The sequence below is a fragment of the Corythoichthys intestinalis genome, chromosome 14 (assembly GCF_030265065.1).
Source record: "Corythoichthys intestinalis isolate RoL2023-P3 chromosome 14, ASM3026506v1, whole genome shotgun sequence".
NCBI classification, from domain to species: domain Eukaryota; kingdom Metazoa; phylum Chordata; class Actinopteri; order Syngnathiformes; family Syngnathidae; genus Corythoichthys; species Corythoichthys intestinalis.
The window spans coordinates 21,475,034-21,492,638 of NC_080408.1; the positions used below are offsets into that span (position 1 = coordinate 21,475,034).

Below are 17,605 nucleotides of genomic sequence, written 5' to 3' on the forward strand. Positions count from 1 at the left end.
AGAGCTTCATAGTGGTTCATTTGGTCTTATAACAGTTGTATGATGCCGCTGTCAAATACATTGTTACCGCTTAATATCTTTTGGTATAAATATCCCATAATACAGCTAGGACAGCTGCGGCTTATAGTCCAGTGTGGCTTATCTATAAACAAATGTTGTTTTCGTGTCAAATTTGGTGGGTGGCAGCTTATAGTCAGGTGCGCCTTGTAGTGCAACAATTAGGCTACGTTCATACTACAGGTCTTAATGCACGAATCCGATTTTTTCGTGTCTTTCCGACTCGAGTGAGGCATTAACTTGACGGTCTGAACGTGACAAGTCGCATAGAACTGGACCATTTCAAATCCGATCTGGGTCACATTCGTATGTGGTTCAAATCAGATCTGGGCCACATTTTTCCAGACTGTCGCGGCGGTCTGTACTGTCCAGTCTCTCAAATCGGAATTCATGCAGCAATTACGCCATCAAAAAGCGAGAGAGACGCTACCGTAGTGGTGCAGCTGTGCATTATTAGCGCCTAGCTTGCCTTGAACACTGCTTTTTAGGAAAGGTTGGACTTGACAACAGTCATAAAAAAATAAAAATGGGTTGAGGATAAGCCTGAGAATGATCGTTTTTCTGTCTAGTCCATATAAGCAATATTTCAGCATTGCTTACACGGCCGAGAGTCGGGGCAAACTGCGCGTATGTGTGTGTGACATGCACGGACAGTGCGTGCATGCTATCGATCCATATACTTTGAATATAAGCCTAAACTGGGATTATTTATGTCTGTTATTTGTGTCCTCTTTTTAAAAAGCAAAATATGATATCCCTAGAATGACGGATGACAGCCAGGATGTGTGGTCATTTGTTTTGATGCTTCTGCGCATGCGGGTCGTCTTGCTCAGCGCTTGTCGGAGTGCGAATTAGTGTGCATGCGTAGTACTTGAATGGTCTCAATGGACAAAGGCAGTCTAAATGGGCACGCCAAAAAAACAGATATGACAAAAAATCGGATTCGTGCATTAAGACCTGTAGCATGAACGTAGCCTTACAGTACTTGGGACACTAAACAGTTGTAAATAAAATGCTCTTTTACATCAATGTTATGCAACCTTTTTTGAGTCTAGACACACATTTTACTGTACATTGGAAATGCATTACATATGTTCCTGGCATAGTCGTAGATCATTTTACGACCACTTATCTCATTAATGCCAGTCTATTTCAGAAAAGACGAGGCATAGCGTGCCAGCCACTGAAGAGGGTTTTGACCGATGTTCCGAATCTAAATGAAAGAATGGACTTCCTTCTTTCAAGAAGAAGTGTGATGCTTTTGTCCGTTCATTAGTAATTAACTGTTGAACCGGTATGTTTTCCAAAATTCAGATACTTCCCCAACCTACCCATCAATGGAGAAAAATGTAATTTTTTATCAAGCATAACAGTGACTTTGTTGCTAGTATTCTTTACTTATGAAACAACTTTCACATAGGAACAGTGGATTCATTTTATAGAACAGATAAAAAAAACAATTTGTAATTACTTTTTATTTATAGTAAGATATTAATCCATTTACCGATATAGCTTCATATACTGTCAGTGATGTAAATCAGCAGAATGAACTAGGGCTGCAGCTATCGATTATTTTAGTAGCCGATTAATCGATGAACTAGTTAGTTCGAATAATCGAGTAATCGGATAAGGAAATTGCAAAATTAAAATACCCGAGCTGTGCCTCAAACGTTATAAAAAAATAAAATAAGGATTTATGTACAACAAAAGAACAATTGGCTAACTTACACAGCAAAAGTCTGCTAGCTTAAATGCTATAAAACGCTAACTTTTTTTTTTTTTTTTTAACAATGCTCTTAACAAATGGTTCAGACACATATTCCCACAGAAAATGGCTAAATATACCTGTAAACTAAATTACGAATGCATTAGAAAACATTAGCTCAAACAAAAACTTAGCTTATGTTGGTCTTAACATGGACCAGCTGGATTCCGCCATGTGAAATGAGGCAGACGAGAGGGCAGTGTAGCCACCCAAACCAATAAAACTCATGCAAACACTTTCAAAATAAACCATTACAACCCCACTTTAATTAAACGGATACTCGAGGCAGCAAAATTTAATTCGAATCTTTTTTTCAAATCGAATACTCCAGTTAATCGATTAATCGTTGCAGCACTAGAATGAACATCAGTTGTGCTTAGGAGTGGGAACCTCTTGGTACCTCATGATACGATACGATTTGCGATACAAAACTCACGATAACGATGATCCGACGATATTTCGATACAACGATTATCGATACATTTGAAGAATATCCTAGAATGATTTTCTGACCAACAACTAATGAACTGAAAAACAAACTTCTGCTGTGAATTGGAATGAGTTTATCACTAGTAGACGTCCAATCCATTTGAAATGGGAGGGTGGCTCCCACTTCAAACGGATTGAACGTCTATGGCCGTCAGTGGCAACCAATGCCAGGCAATGAGGTAATTTTGGGCCATTTAAGGTCATTTACCTGTTGATCTTCAGTTACTTCCTGTTGATTTTGGGGTATTTCATGGGTCACTTCCTGTTGATTTTGAGTTACAGAACAGGAAGTGACTTGGGAATCACTCAAATGAATAGGCAGTGACTCAAACTCGACAGGAAATGACCTATAAATGCCCTGAAAACCCCCAGTCTAAAAGGATTGGGCGTCGTGCACCGTCAATGCAGCCTTAAGCCTGAGTTATTCTCCCGCGTTGCGGTGACGGCGCAGCGACTACGGCGTCATTCGACATTCAATGTTCTGCGGTGAGGGAACGCGTTGCTCTGTAATTCACCACCAAGCCACTAGAGGGTTGTGGCGTTATGTTTGTACGGTTTTGTGGCATGCTTGTTGACTTCCGCTAGTCGGAGAAAAAATAAACAATGCAAGATGGAACTCTTGAAAGTAAATATTCTGCTCATCAACACTGAATAAATATTGAACATACAAATGTTGAGGGGCAGGCGACGCAGAAGACTGTTTCGAGGCAGTCTGGCCGACTTTTGATGCCGCACAGAGAGTTTTAGACTCGGGTGGAGAGAGCTAGCTGTGGCAGCAAGCTTCAAACTAGCGTCGAACACTGCGTTCAAGGTCTGCAAAGCCCTCCAGCCCGATTTGTTTGCCGTATCCTACAACCAGCCAGTGGGAAGCCATAGCAGATTTCTGGCGTCTATGGAACTTCCCAAACTGCATTGGGAGCCTTGATTTTAACGTTATCATAAAAAGCACCGAGGCACTCTCAGTCAGTGATGATGTATCGTGTGTGAACTGTCTGTTATTGAAAATTAAAGATCAAAACAACTCTTTTGACACCAAATCTGAGCTTTATTCTTCATATAGTTGGAGTGTGACACGTAAATAAGTCACAGGCTCACAGCAAACATATGTACACAATAAATGATGAAGTGCACCAACCAAAAATACGGCATAAAGTGATAAAAAGTTGTCAGTTTTTGGCCGACTGGGTCACCGCTTCGTGTGGCCACTCGATTCCGAACACACACGTCTCGGTGGTTCATCCATTTGTTTAAAATTTTTTATTTATTTTTTTTTTTTTTCCCCCTCCAATCGCCGACCATGCCATTTGGCAATCACAATAATGTCTTGACGAGACTTGCTCTTCGATGATACTCCCTTCGGCTTGGTCCATTTTTGCGTGTAGAAAACAATGTTTGATTCTATTCTACAATGGCGGTGATTTCGCGCTAAACCGGAGACAACAGTCCGAGCGGACCAATCACAGTCAGTTTCTGCCACGTCATACGCGTCTACGCATGCGAAGGTTAGAAAATTTGAGAGGCGCGCGCCAGGCTACGGCGCAGGGTCGTAACTCGGGTCTTCCTTGACGGCGCAGGTCTGACACGGAAGTATAACTCGGCCTTTAGAGTTACAGTAACTGAGACACTATTATGGTGGAAGATTTTGGTAGCAACTTGTTGGTTCCTTTTTATTCATTTTTTTAGACATTGACACCTTTTTAAAACGATATCTCGATTCTTGACAGGAGCATATGGATAACCTTTTGGGATACAAAGTATTCCAATTAGGGTTGGGAATCTCTGGCATGAAGCCGATTCGATATGTATCTAGATACACAGGTTACAATTCGATTCAAACACGATACATTTTTAAGGCCGACCGATTCAATACGATTCGATACAGTTTAAGAACAATACGGTTCGATACAGAGTGAAAACGATACGATACTAAACATTTGTTGTTTGTGTTCGTACAGTATTTTAAACATATAAAAAAAGACCACATTTCTAATAACAAAATTAAACAAAATTTCATACCAATGTTATGTTTTATTTTTTTATGAAAAATAAGGCTTACTGTATGACCGTCATTTTGTTGGATGGGATTGATAATAAAATAAAACTCCAGTGACAGACAACAATAAAGTGCAGTAATTCAATTACTGTATTTCCTGGTGTTTCGAACACAAGAGGTAAGTAATTTAAGTGCAAACTTTTAACGTGGACATCTTACAAACAAAAAATATTATATATATTATATGCAGCAGCTCTACAAAAAAAGAATTAAACCTGCAATGTTATCATAAATAAATAATAAATTATGCTTTACCACTGGTATAGTTGGGGGAATAAAAACATGGCATTTTAGATAGACAGGTCAATAATCATTACTTTAACCTTATACACAGAAGAGTCTTTCACTTATGCCTGTGCTTCCACATTTTTTTATTCCTCATCACTGTCCATATCTTTTTTGAAGGGCAGATTTTTTCTTGAGGAAGATCAACTAATCCACATGTTAATGTTTAAGTAGACAGCGTTTCGTGGAAAAAAAATCTCCAGAGGTCGTGCTGCCCTTTCCACCATTGTAGTAGGTTATTTTTCAGGGTTGGAAACTCACGATCTCTGTACCGCTCCACAATTCACACTAGCTCTGTCCCATGCGAACAGATCTAGCTGCCTTCCTCACTTCAAAGTCCGACTTTTGTTTTTCCTGGGTGCGTTGAAAATCCATCGCTGCACCTCGCTGGTGTCGGTGCTCAAACTGTCCATTGTTTTAGCATGTTGCTTCGTTGCCACTACTAGTTTCGTTTTCGTTTTGGGCTGTGAAGAAAACGCTACGCAGCGTGCGTTACAGTGGTTTTGTTAGCTCTCGCGTTGTTATGACACGCCCGTGACGATCGGGGAATGACGGCGACTAGGAGCGGTTCTGCCGAAATGCATGGAAAGTTGTGTGTGCGGTCTCAATCTAAGTGCGCTGTGTGGTGAATGACACAAGCGCAGCATGTGAAGTAAAAGCTAAATTATCATCCTATTAAGCAATGCATTGAACTAGGCATTAGAAGCCGATTCTTGTGCTCGCGATAGCCGAATTCTATCTCTACTATCGGTTCATTGAATATTTAATGGCTAATTACTGTCGAATGGTAACTTTAGTATCGATACAGCTGTATCTCTCACCTGTAAAACCGGATATCCGGTCGTATCGGTTTATCGTTCTCAAGCTTAATTACAATATATCACCATTTCAATATTTTGTCACAAATAGGACTCGTGCTATTTGTAGTGTGTCATCCTGATCATGTGTGTATATCAAGATCTGAGTTTCACACAATTATGACCCTCATCTGCTAACTACCATGACATATACCTAAAATCTATATCTTCCATCTGGTTGAACGGTTCAATTCCCACCTCTGTTTTGAGGTTCTTAACTCTATATATACATATATATACAGTATATAAATTGAAAAATCTTTTTTTTTTTTTTTTTGGTCTTGTCTCAACTCAAAAGTCTTGGTTTTGTCTTGGTGAGTTCTACTCTTGAGCTAATTATACGCAACGTTCACACTGGAGGTCCATTCCGATATGTTCGCCACAAAGCCACTTAAACATGATGGCTGAGACCTTGCTATAGTTAAGTAAACACTGCGACATGTGACAACGTGTTGAGCTGTGTTTTCACCAGCCAAGTTTTTTCTTGTCGTGCAATGGGTTCCCATTAGCCTTGCAAGCAAGACTGTACTTCCTTATTTATTGATTCATTATTCAGTGCTGTTACTGAAGTTTTGTCAAAAATACACTTAATTTCCACATAAAAAGAGCAAGCCAATCAGGGAAAAGACTGCAGCTGCGGATGTGACGAGGAAGCGACGATTTGCTTGAATAGTACTATGGCAGAATGCAAAGCTTTTGTTGATAGGTCAATTTGTGGGGTGGCATGGCTCAGTGGTAGAGTAGTTGCTTCCCCCCTCCCCCCCAACCTAGAGGTCGTGGGTTCGATTCTCCGCACTGATGAACTAATCTAAGTATCCTTGAGCACGATACTGAAGCCCATGTTGCTCCCGGTGCTGCGTCGCCAGTACGTGAATGGCTATGTAGTGTAAAGCGCTTTGAAGGACTTGAAAGGTGGAAAAGCGCTATACAAGTATAACACGATTACCACTTCCCAAGTTTTGTATGAAATATTCTTAATTTCCTCATTAAAAGAGGGGCAAAGAATAGTTTCCTGTCAAAAAAAGCTTTTAGTGACGGGAAACTATTTTTTTGCAAGTGTGACAAGAAGAGACATGGTCCAATCAGCAGCCGTATATTATTTGAAGGTTCCTCCAATGAAATAGGTCTCGATTGGATCTTTCTCAGATTGATATGAGGAGTATACTCGTAGCGGATATATGGAACAATCAATCTGGCGTGCCAGGTTTGTTTCCCATATGAAGTCAATGTAATCATGCGTTGAAAGGATACTGGCGGCCTGGTGACAGATGGCTTGGCGACCGGTGGTGAGAGTCTAGTGTGATGCGGTGTCGCAGTTTTGACCAAATATGCCCCGCACCTCGATTTCACACTGCAAGGAAATGGCTTTGATTTATCTTTGTGCAACCAATTTCAGGGACAATGAAGCAGTAGCCAATCAAATATTTTTTCTCATACATGAGAATTCAGTTTCCATGTGATTAGCTGCTGGCAACAAATGGCTGCACCAGATACACAACAATGGCTGAACTGGAAGTTGTTTTGTGGGCTTTGATTTTTGGCAAGGTAAGGTAGGTGTGAACACAAAACTGCTTTTGGCGATGGGCGTACCTGAGTATTGCGTTGTTGCGCGTTAGTTTAATATAGGTGTGAACCACGTTTTAAAATGAGCGTCACACTTTGAACGTAGCCTTAAGGCTGATTTATGCTTTTGCGTTGCGGTACCAGCAGACCACGATTTAGACCCTACAACGTAGCCAGATGTGCGGCTCCAATAAATTCTGACTACACGTACTTCTAAGTGTCGTGATGTGAACGTCAAAGGTAGAGCTGAAACGAGTACTCGAGCAACTCGAGTAACTCGAGTTTAAAAACTGATCCGAGTAATTTTATTCACCTCGAGTAATCGTTTATTTTGACAGCTCTAAGCATCACGTTTTGCTCGGACTACTTTTAATGCGGGACAACGCGCTGTCACGTGCGGAGAGGAAGAAGGGGGGAAAAAAAAAACTTACTGCAGCCGACAGCCGCCACAAACGACGCCGACGTTGCTAAATACTAGCCCGTACGATGCTACGTTGGTACAGGTAGCGTCTCATGCGTCTCATAGAGATCACATGTATGTTGAACTAGATGCTAAATGACAGACTCGGCCGCGTCTGGGCAGCTTTAGTAAACAGCCGCCATCTTAAAGCAGTAGAGCGCTAAGCGCTAATAAAGAGCGCTAAGCGCTAATAAATAAGAGTAACGTTCCTGTTCTGAAGTCACGTTAGCCCTGCGGAGGGCTAGGTTTCTATTAATTATGACCACTGTCGATGCTTGGCTAACGTGTCTTACATACAGGCTTTAACATAACATAGCATTGTGGAGTGATGAGGGTGTAAAATAAAAACTTAATCATGCTAACTATCAATTTTAGCTCAGTAGTCATTGCTGGATAAAACACCAAGTAGCACTGGTGCTAATTTGCTCCAATACAGCCTGTATCATACATTTATTTTGAACACTGCAAAAACTCTAAATCCTATCAGGACTTACAGTTTAGACTAACTTAAAACTTAACTACAGTAGAACTTAAAAATGGCTTGACACAAAGAGAAATTCAATTGAAAGACGTGGGAAAAAAATCCAAACTTTTAAGTGATGTGTGTTATCAAGCGTAACGACATTTTTAGGTAAGATATATATATATTTTTTTGTAATAAGATCTAAAGTTTTTTGAGTGAAAGCAGTGAATTAGTCTTTTTTTTTTTTTTTTTTTAATTCTAGTTACATCTGAGATGCAATTGTTGGCTGTTTTCAACAATATACATCGAAAATAAAGACATTGATTGACTGAAAATGGTTCAAAATTAGATTATATGTCTTGTTTTCTCATGTATATTTATAATTGCTCTTCACCTAAAAATATATTTGTTTTATCCGATTACTCGATTAATCGATAGAATTTTCAGTCGATTACTCGATTACTAAAATATTCGATAGCTGCAGCCCTAGTCAAAGGACTGCGATTGGTCCGCTCAGAATCTTTTTTCCAGTTAAGCACAACACAGCTTTTTTCAAATATTCTTGAGCTACACAAAAAAATGGACCGAGCCGAAGAGAGGGTTCTCGAGGAGGTCTGCAAGTACGACCAACCGTACAACGTCTCTACAAGGCATTATACTCTCCATAGGCATTGCTATCTATACAGGAATAAAACTAAAGGAATTCGACAAGAGTGGCTTGGCAGTGAATTACAGAGCAACGCATTCCCTTGACGCAGAACTTCGAATGCTCAATGATGACGTAGGGTCTACGCCGTTGCTCTGTTGTGGCTGCAATGCAGAAGCATAAATCAGCCTTTACTCTTGGATAGTTTGGTCATGAGCACAACACTACCACTGACATTCAACTTGTGTCACACAATCAGTCAAGGAGATGACAACTATCATAGGAGACAACTATTCAAGGAGATAACTTTAAACATCCATTTACTAGTTTATAGTAACTTGATCTTTTGTACATAGGTTCAAAATTATCAAGACTCTAAACAGACTAAATAGTCCAACATGTAAACTTAATGAAATGCCACATGAACCTTCCCTGGACCATGTAATGGCTAATGGCGTACCGCAAGCAACACGTCACTTCCGCTCATTAATATTTATGACGTTAGCTACTGTTGCTAAGTAGGGACAAGGCACCGTTTGTCCCTATTAGGAAATGAATGGAAATCGTGTACGAAGGAGATGTTTACAGAGCTAAACCTACCAATTCTCTCCGAAAATGATGTGCCTGGTGCCAAATTCACTGTCAAAGATGTGGAAGAACATAAAAATGTTCAGTTAAAGAGATGGCTTGAGTGTCGAAGGCTGAAAAAGACGAAAAAAACGAGCCGACCTAAGCGTAGCTTTAGCTTTTTTATCGACGCGACTGACAATGAAATTCTCCTGTTTCAACAAGCTATCCTTTACCATCAGCCCTGTCTTTCTTATATATCCTCTGGTTGTCCTACGTCTCTTACCGTTCTTGGGGGTAATTTAGTTAGCTTTGTGTAGCGATCGCAAATACTATTCAGTGACAGCCAACGAACACTTTTAATTTTTTCATTGATAAAACATCTTAATTCTATAATTTATTTACACTTCCCCCTTACTAAAGTTGTTTTTTTAAATATATATATAACAGAAACTGTAACAGTGGCAGTCAGATACCATTGTAATTCTTTTCAGGTCATTCATTGTCAGACAGAAGCAGTACGGCACAACGTTACGCTAAAAAAATAAATTAAAAATATAAAAATGGCTTACCTCTTTGTCCTCTGAAAGACCATGCCAACCCAACATAATGTTTACTGCATATGAAATGTGAATGGATTCACCGAGTTGGTGTTAAAGTCCGCGCAAGTTGATTCGGTCTTCACATTTTTTCCTCCCGAGTTTTTGGTTTCCGGAAACGTATGAAGAAAACATCCTTCATGTGTCGTAATGTCTGGAGTCGTTTCTACAAGTTCCAAAAAAAGCAATGCGTGATCGACATGTTCGTTTTTTAAAGATTACCGAAGAAAAGTAGCACAAATTACGTTGTGTCTATGCGAGGGCGGGTCTATAATGTCCCACTTCGGCTTTACTTCCGCTTTACGATGCGACGTCACGGTCTAAAAATAGCCTGCGTGCGGTACGCCATTGTCTTGTCCATTGTTCGCGATTCACAAAATAATGGACTATTGCTTAGCTTTTTTTTGTTTGTTTTTTGTGTTTTTTTCAAACAACCTAATTGCTTAGGTTGTTGAGGCCTTTCACATGCCCTGAGCGTCTTCTGGAGCAAGGAAGCTAAGGCGTAGTTTCCCTTAGAAGACATGGGTTATCGATTTAGGGATCAACACTCACCAACCACATCCTTTTTCATGGAAACAGGACTATAATGACTGATCTGGACTGGCAGACCAGTGTGGTGGTCTCCCTTTTTAAGAAGAGGGACCGGAGGGGGTGTTCCAGTTATAGAGGGATCACACTCCTCAGCCTTCCCAGTAAAGTCTATTAAGGGGTGCAAGAGAGGAGGGTCCGTCGGGAAGTCGAATCCCGGATTCAGGAGGAGCAGTGTGGTTGTCGTCCCAGCCATGGAACAGTGGGCCAGCTCTACACCCTCGGCAGGGTCCTGGAGGGTGCATGGGAGTATGCCCAACCAGTCTACATCTCTTTTGTGGATCTGGAGAAGGCGTTTGACCGTGTGCCTCGGGGAGTCCTGTGGGGGGTGCTCCGGGAGTACGGGGTACCGCCCCCCTTGGTAAGGGCTGTTCGGTCCCTGTGCAACCGGTGTCAGAGTTTGGTCCGCAGTGCCGGCAGTAAGTCGAATTCGTTCCCAGTGAGGGTTGGACTCCGCCAAGGCTGCCCTTTGTCATAGATTCTGTTCATAATTTTTATGGACAGAATTTCTAGACGCAGCCGAAGCGTTGAGGGGGTCAGGTTTGGTGACCTCAGTATTGCATCTTTGCTTTTTGCAGATGATGTGGCGCTGTTGGCTTCATCAAGCCGTGACCTCCAACTCTCACTGGAGCAGTTCGCAGTCAAGTGTGAAGCGGTTGGGATGAAGATCAGCCCCTCCAAATCTGAGACCATGGTCCTCAGTCGGAAAAGGGTGGAGTGCCCTCTCTGGGTCGGTAATGAGATCCTGTCCCAAGTGGAGGAGTTCAAGTATCTTGGTCTTGTTCACAAGTGAGGGTAAGAGAGAGCGGTAGATCGACAGGCAGATCGGTGCAGCGTCTGCAGTAATGCGGACTCTGCACCGGTCCACAGTGCTGAAGAAGGAGCTGAGCCGAAAGGCAAAGCTCTCGATTTACCAGTCGATCTACGTTCCTACCCTCACCTATGGTCACGAGCTGTGGGTCGTGACCGACAGAACAATATCCCTGATACAAGCAGCCGAAATGAGTTTCCTCCGCAGGAAGTCATCCGGGAGGGACTCTGCTTCGAGCCGCTACTCCTCCGTGTTGAGAGGATCCAGCTGAGGTGGCTCAGGCATGTGGTTCGGATGAATCCTGGACACCTCCCTGGAGAGGTGTTCCAGGCATGTCCCACCGGCGGGAGGTCTGGGGCATGACCCAGGTCACGCTGGATAGACTATGTCTCTCGGCTGGCCTGGGAACGCCTTGGGATTGCCGGAGGAGCTGGTTGAAGTGGCTGGGGAGAGGGAAGTCTGGGCTTCCCTGTTAAAGCCGCTGCCCCCGCGACCTGACCCCAGAGCAAGCAGAAGATGATTGATGGATGACTGATCAGAGCATCCCCAACTGGCCAAATTCAAGTTTTGTGTCAAAAGATGAATATAAGACAAAAGGTCAACAACTGGTTTTAATACATATCAAGGGTGGTTCTGTCTGTGCTGGGATTCAAGTTTGGGTTTTGTCTGGGAAGATACGGTGTAGACAACACAAAAAGCAGAGTGGCGTCCATGAGTGCTCCATAGACATGTTGAGAGAAGATGGAAAATCAATCAGCCCCACTGCTTAATCATTGGCCAGAGTTCAACAATTTGGACTGTCAAGAAGAAATAAAGCACAGTTCTGGTGTACTAACATAATTTGAACGGGGAGACAAAGGTGGAAAACGAAAACATTCGAAATGTAAGACAACAACATTAGTGGTAGAGGACATGCGCAAAAAAACTCTACAAACCACTTCGTGAGCAGGAAGAATGAGAGGGTCTGGTTGCAATTTGATGCTGTCTAAAGACGTTCGTCCAAAATTCTGAGCAGTTATAAGGACTCATGAGACAATATAAAGTTTTAAAAATTTGATGAAATGACCGGATCTTCCACAAAAAACAAACTGCATCTACCCATGATACCCAACGTTCAAGAACAACTTGGGCTTTTCTGGTTTTCCTAGAACCGTCTCAGAAGTCTGGGGAAACATTTTGTCAGTGAATTTGTAAAAAGATTAACCACAGATGAGCTTCAATGTTATAAATATCTGGAAATAAAAAATTCTAAAGTAATTTGCTGGGAACCTATCGTTCAAAGGGAGTTTAACTACAGGTTGCAAAGGTGAGCCCATTACAGGCACTTAGTCATATGTACAGTTGAATTTGTTTTTCACGTTTAATCTATCCCCTAGGAGTAATGGGCAACAACCGAGTCACGCCAGGGGACCAAAACCAGGCCTTGTGTCCTTGGTCAGGGGAATTGACTGGAAAGGAACCTCACACATTTTCAGTTGTGAGAGAAACAATAGCACCTGGAGAGACATGGTGGAGGACACGTAAAATTTAACACCTATAGACAAATTACCCTTTGACAGGTATTTTAAAGAGTTGTTCACAACAACAACAACAACAACAGAATTTGAGTGTAGTTTGTTTGTTTGCGTACAGGGATCGCGGAGAATACATACTGTACTATACCTTGTAATGTTTTTTGGTACTTTCCTTCAAGAACATTGAACAATAGGTTGTGGTGTGATTCAGAAAAAAATATGAATAGATTTTAACCTATTTCCCTTTCTTTAGGTCATGGCAGCTGAAATGTCCTGTCTGGCTGGTGTCGATGGAGATGAGAAAGATTCAGATGCTGACATCGGAGTCCTCAGCCTTCTGCAAGAACCACTGAAAATGGCAGAGGTATCAACCACTTGCAATGATTCTTTTTACAATGCTTCGGGAAAGCAGTCCAGTATCCTGGACAATCTGTCAAACGCTGACATGTTGTCACCGGTTGGCCTGGGAAATGGACTTTCTTTACACGAGGCAACACAGGCTGAAGAACTCAACAGCATATCCATGGATAAAGATGAGGAGAAAAGCATAACCCAGTTAAAAACTGTACAAGAAATAGATCCTTCTGGAATTTGGGGTTTTGATGAAGAATCACCAAAGAACTCATTAAATGAATTAAGCACTATCAGCGACCTCCAATGTGACCCCCGGAGAGAGTTTGTGCACTTTGTGTGGGAAAATCACAATGATTCCTTTGCTCCAGAACCTAGAAAGGAAGTGCAGCTACTAAACACCCAGAGAAGAAGAAAACGAAAAATGGACATGGTTATGATGGTGGATCCTTTAGAGGACCAATGTTCCGATTTTATTCAGTATTCATCTGAGGCTTTTTCTGATAAAGAAGACCACGTGGACGACATTCCTCCTGATGTCAAACAGTCAAGAACTTTCCCCAATGGAACCATGAACGTTATCAATAAAGTTGTTCGAAGACATTCACATGAGGACAACCCAAGTCGAGGGATTTCATCCCTTAAGGGAAGGTTCGCGTTAAATTCTCATTCTAAAGAGAAAGCGTTGCGTTACCCCTGCTCAAAATGTAAGGTCGTGTTTGACAAGCGACATCATTTGCAGCGCCATTTGAAAAGTCACGAAGAACCGGCCAAAAATGCAAATTCTGAGACTCTGATATGTAGAGAATGCGGAGAGTCTTTCAGACAAAGTAGCGTACTCATTGAGCATCTAAGATTGCACCATGAAAAAAGATCAACACTCCCCAATAAACTCAAAGGATGGACGGATAGTAATGATACTGATGCCAAGCTTTTCTGCCCTCAATGTCCGTTCGGAACAAACTGCCCCAAAGCATTTGTTCAGCATGCACAAACTCACGCGAAGGACAAGAAGAATTTTAAATGTGACAAATGTAACTTCAGGACGGTGACTTGGCACGATCTTCGGATACACATCATACAGCACACAAAATACACAGTTAGAAATCAGAAATCGCCGCACAGGGCCGATGACTCGGACATCTTCTCATGTAATGTTTGTCCTTACAAAGCTTTCAGCAAATCTGTTTTTCAAAATCACCTTTGGCGTCGCCACCAGCTAGAATTGGAGGAATACGAAGCCGAGCAATTTTCAGAGAAAAACGCACAACAGTCTGAAGAAGATTACCCTCCTCATTGCGCACCCGTGGAAGACGCAGAGTTAACGTCCAAAATCATGATCAAGAATCAAGTTCCTTCAAAAAGACCTTCTCCAGCTCAGTCAAATGACATTTCAGACTTATTTAAAAGTAACAAACTCAAGAGAGGTTTTAAGTCCCAACTCACAGAATCCAAACTGGACAAATCCATAAACGTTCTGCTATCACGACAAAAACATCGTAAGACTGCAGAACAGAGGAATTCTGCTCAGGAGTCAGCTAGTGAACATAAAGTTGCATCTCCAGGATTAGAACCTTTATCACCAAATGGCTTCACAGGATCATCCCGTGATGCTGAAAGACTTCCTAACAGAAGCAGTTTGCCCAACTGCATCCCCGTCAAGAAATCCCCATCAAAAAGAAAGATGTCAACACCGTACCGCAACATGTCTGACCAAGATTCGTGCTTCGTCTCGCCAGAACCTTTGCCAGCCCCTAAGTGGCTAAACCAGAAAGACCTGCAGGACTGCGACAACAAAGATATTTTCCGCTTTAAAGATACAGACGATCTTAGAAAAGGTGTCAATCAAGAAAATCATAATATGATTTATACTTATAGCCGAAGAATGTCAATACGTGGCGCTCTGGAGGCATCGAAGAGACTCTTTAAGAAAGTGAAGAGTGAAGAGCCAGATGATGCAAACCCTCCAATAAAAGAAGAATGCATTGAAACTGAAGTGTTTCAAGAAGCCTTTGAGTCACGCCAGTTGCCGTTGATGGAATCTTTAGCAGACGACATGCCAAAGCTGGACATGGACTGCAAGAACTGTCCGTACTGCCCTGCTGTCTTCCAGTCGGGAGTGGGATTGTCCAATCATGTGAGAGGACATCTTCACAGGGTTGGACTGACCTACACGGCACGCCATATACTGACCCCAGAACAAGTGGCTTATAAAGATAAACCGAAGGTTCGGCAGAAGATCGCATCATTCCGGAAACTGAAAAAAGGTGCTCATTTATTGTTTTTCTTGATTGTATTTCTTCGGAATTATGGCTGCCACAAAGAATTATTTTGATTTTTGGTTAATTACTGATTTATTTTTGCACTTATTCAACAACAACAACTAATTGCTCATTTAAAGGGCACTCATTGACAGTGCTGGACGTTCTATTCATTTAGACTGGAAGGACATGCAGTGAATGGATGCCTTTCTCAGTCAATGACACTGAAACTAGCATTCACAGACAGTTGTCCCACTTTAAATGAATTGGACATCTATCGCTGTCTTTGCCTGATGTTTTCCGAAATTTCCAGGTTCGCGGTTAATCAGTAACAGGCACACGTTTGCAAAATAAACAATGTTTATTGATTAGAAAATGCAGAATAAATGTGATTTATTGATTACAGTCCCACAAGAGCAAGCAAACAGGAATCAACAAATGTCAACGATGACGCTAGATTTGAGTTTGTCAACCCCAGAGTCCCCGCGTTACCGTTACAGCAAAACAAAATGTCCCTTAGCAATGAAAATCGCTTACCGTGACAAATGAGCGGGGAGCCAACACACTCCGGTAAGGCGGTGAAGGAACAAAGCCAGGCGATCTGTACGTGACCCGCTGGCGGACTTCATGGGTCGCCCAGAAATGTCCGGTTTTTGTAGGGACGCGCCCCGCGGAGGCGGAGAGGCTAACCTCTGTCTCCGAGCGGCGCAGCCCTGCCCAATGACAAACATTAAAGCTACTTTTGGTTCAGCCGCCTTGAAAAAGGGCTTTTCACATGGGACAAATGAACTGTGCTGCAACAGATGCAACAAATGGTAAATATTATGGGTGCAAAACAAGTTATCTTGTGAGATTCCGTTCTAGCTATGGGATCCAGGCGTGTAACTATGGGACCCAGGCGTGTAATAAAACAATACTGTGGTGCAAAACAAGTTATCTCGTGAGATTCCCTATCCAAGCGCGTCTCCTAACTATGGGAACAAGGTGAAAAACAATAGAATTTGTTCACAGACATAAAAACAATAGAAGTTGTTACAATCTATGTCACAGAAGCAATCATACATCACAAAAGCATAATGTAATATTTTCCCCCATCACCTGATAATGTGTTAAATACGATGATACAGTATTTAAGAAAAGGTTATTGCGGGCCATAACAAGAGTATAGTTTTGTTTTTATTCATTGACACAATTTAGTAGTTTTGTTTTATTAACACAGTGGTATCTCAACGTAGGACATTGATTGGTTCTGGAAGAGGTCTCGTAACCTGAAAATTCCGAAAGTATAGACGCATTTTCTATGTAAATGCCCTAATTCCGTTGCAAGCACTACTGAAACGCCACATTAAATTTTATAGTCGGGGTAAAACCGGAATAAAACAACAGACACATTTAAATCATTCAATATACTTACCCTAACAGTTAATACCTGTAATGAAGTTGAAAAAATAAAACAAATTATCTTCCCTTTCGAGTGAGGCGATGTCCTCTTCTTTCACGGGATCGAAAATGGCATTGACTTTCTCGGTGATTGTGTCTCCAGTGATTGAGAAGAATTCTCCTGCATGAAAGGATAGTCACACTCTTCAAAGGTGTTTCTGCTTTGATGGCTTATTTGTCTTTCAAGATGGTGCCTCTTGCCTGTCTCACTCTTCGTGACACAAAAACGCGAGGAGATTTGTGCTTTAATGTAGTGAACTGTGTGTGGTTTTAAACTCTTCGTGAGACAGAAACGCGAGGAGACTTGAGTTCTTTTGGCAAAGAAGTCGAACACTACAACAAAAACAACGTAGCACCGGTGCATGTCATCATACTGCCACACCCAAATTGAAACGTCATCAACAATAGGCCAATAAGAGCAATAATACCTGACTGCAGCCGACAGCCGCTACAAACAACGCCCAGTTGCTACAAACTACGCCCACGTGGCTACGAACTCCGCCCACATGATGCTACACTAGATATATCACGTTTATAGAAATAGATGCGAAATGACCGACTCGGCGGCGTTAGCACATGTATAGAGAACTAGATGCGAAATGACCGACTCGCCGGCGTTAGTAAACAGCCGCCATCTTGAAGCAGTAGACTTCTCAGGAAGGCTCTGTTGTAGCTAACCTTCCTAACCTAGCAAACCTAAGTAACTTTTTATCTAAAATACTCCTGAATCGGCAAAATCTTCACTTGAATCTGTCTTTAAATGATGAAACAGTTTAAAAACTTTCACATTTAAAGTAGACAGAAGGGAAATATTGCAATAACAGGAGCAATTTTAA

General features: G+C 41.8%; 1 protein-coding gene across 1 annotated transcript in view; it reads left to right on the top strand.

Annotated features, from left to right (window-relative positions):
* The window catches only part of znf644a (zinc finger protein 644a), a 43,956-nt gene that overhangs the window by 2,466 nt on the left and 23,885 nt on the right, over window positions 1-17,605 (top strand). Inside the window, exon 2 of the mRNA XM_057857858.1 lies at window positions 12,971-15,335. Within this exon, the coding sequence (XP_057713841.1) occupies window positions 12,974-15,335 (2,362 nt within the window). The 5' untranslated portion in view covers window positions 12,971-12,973. The remainder of the gene's footprint in view (window positions 1-12,970; window positions 15,336-17,605) is intronic.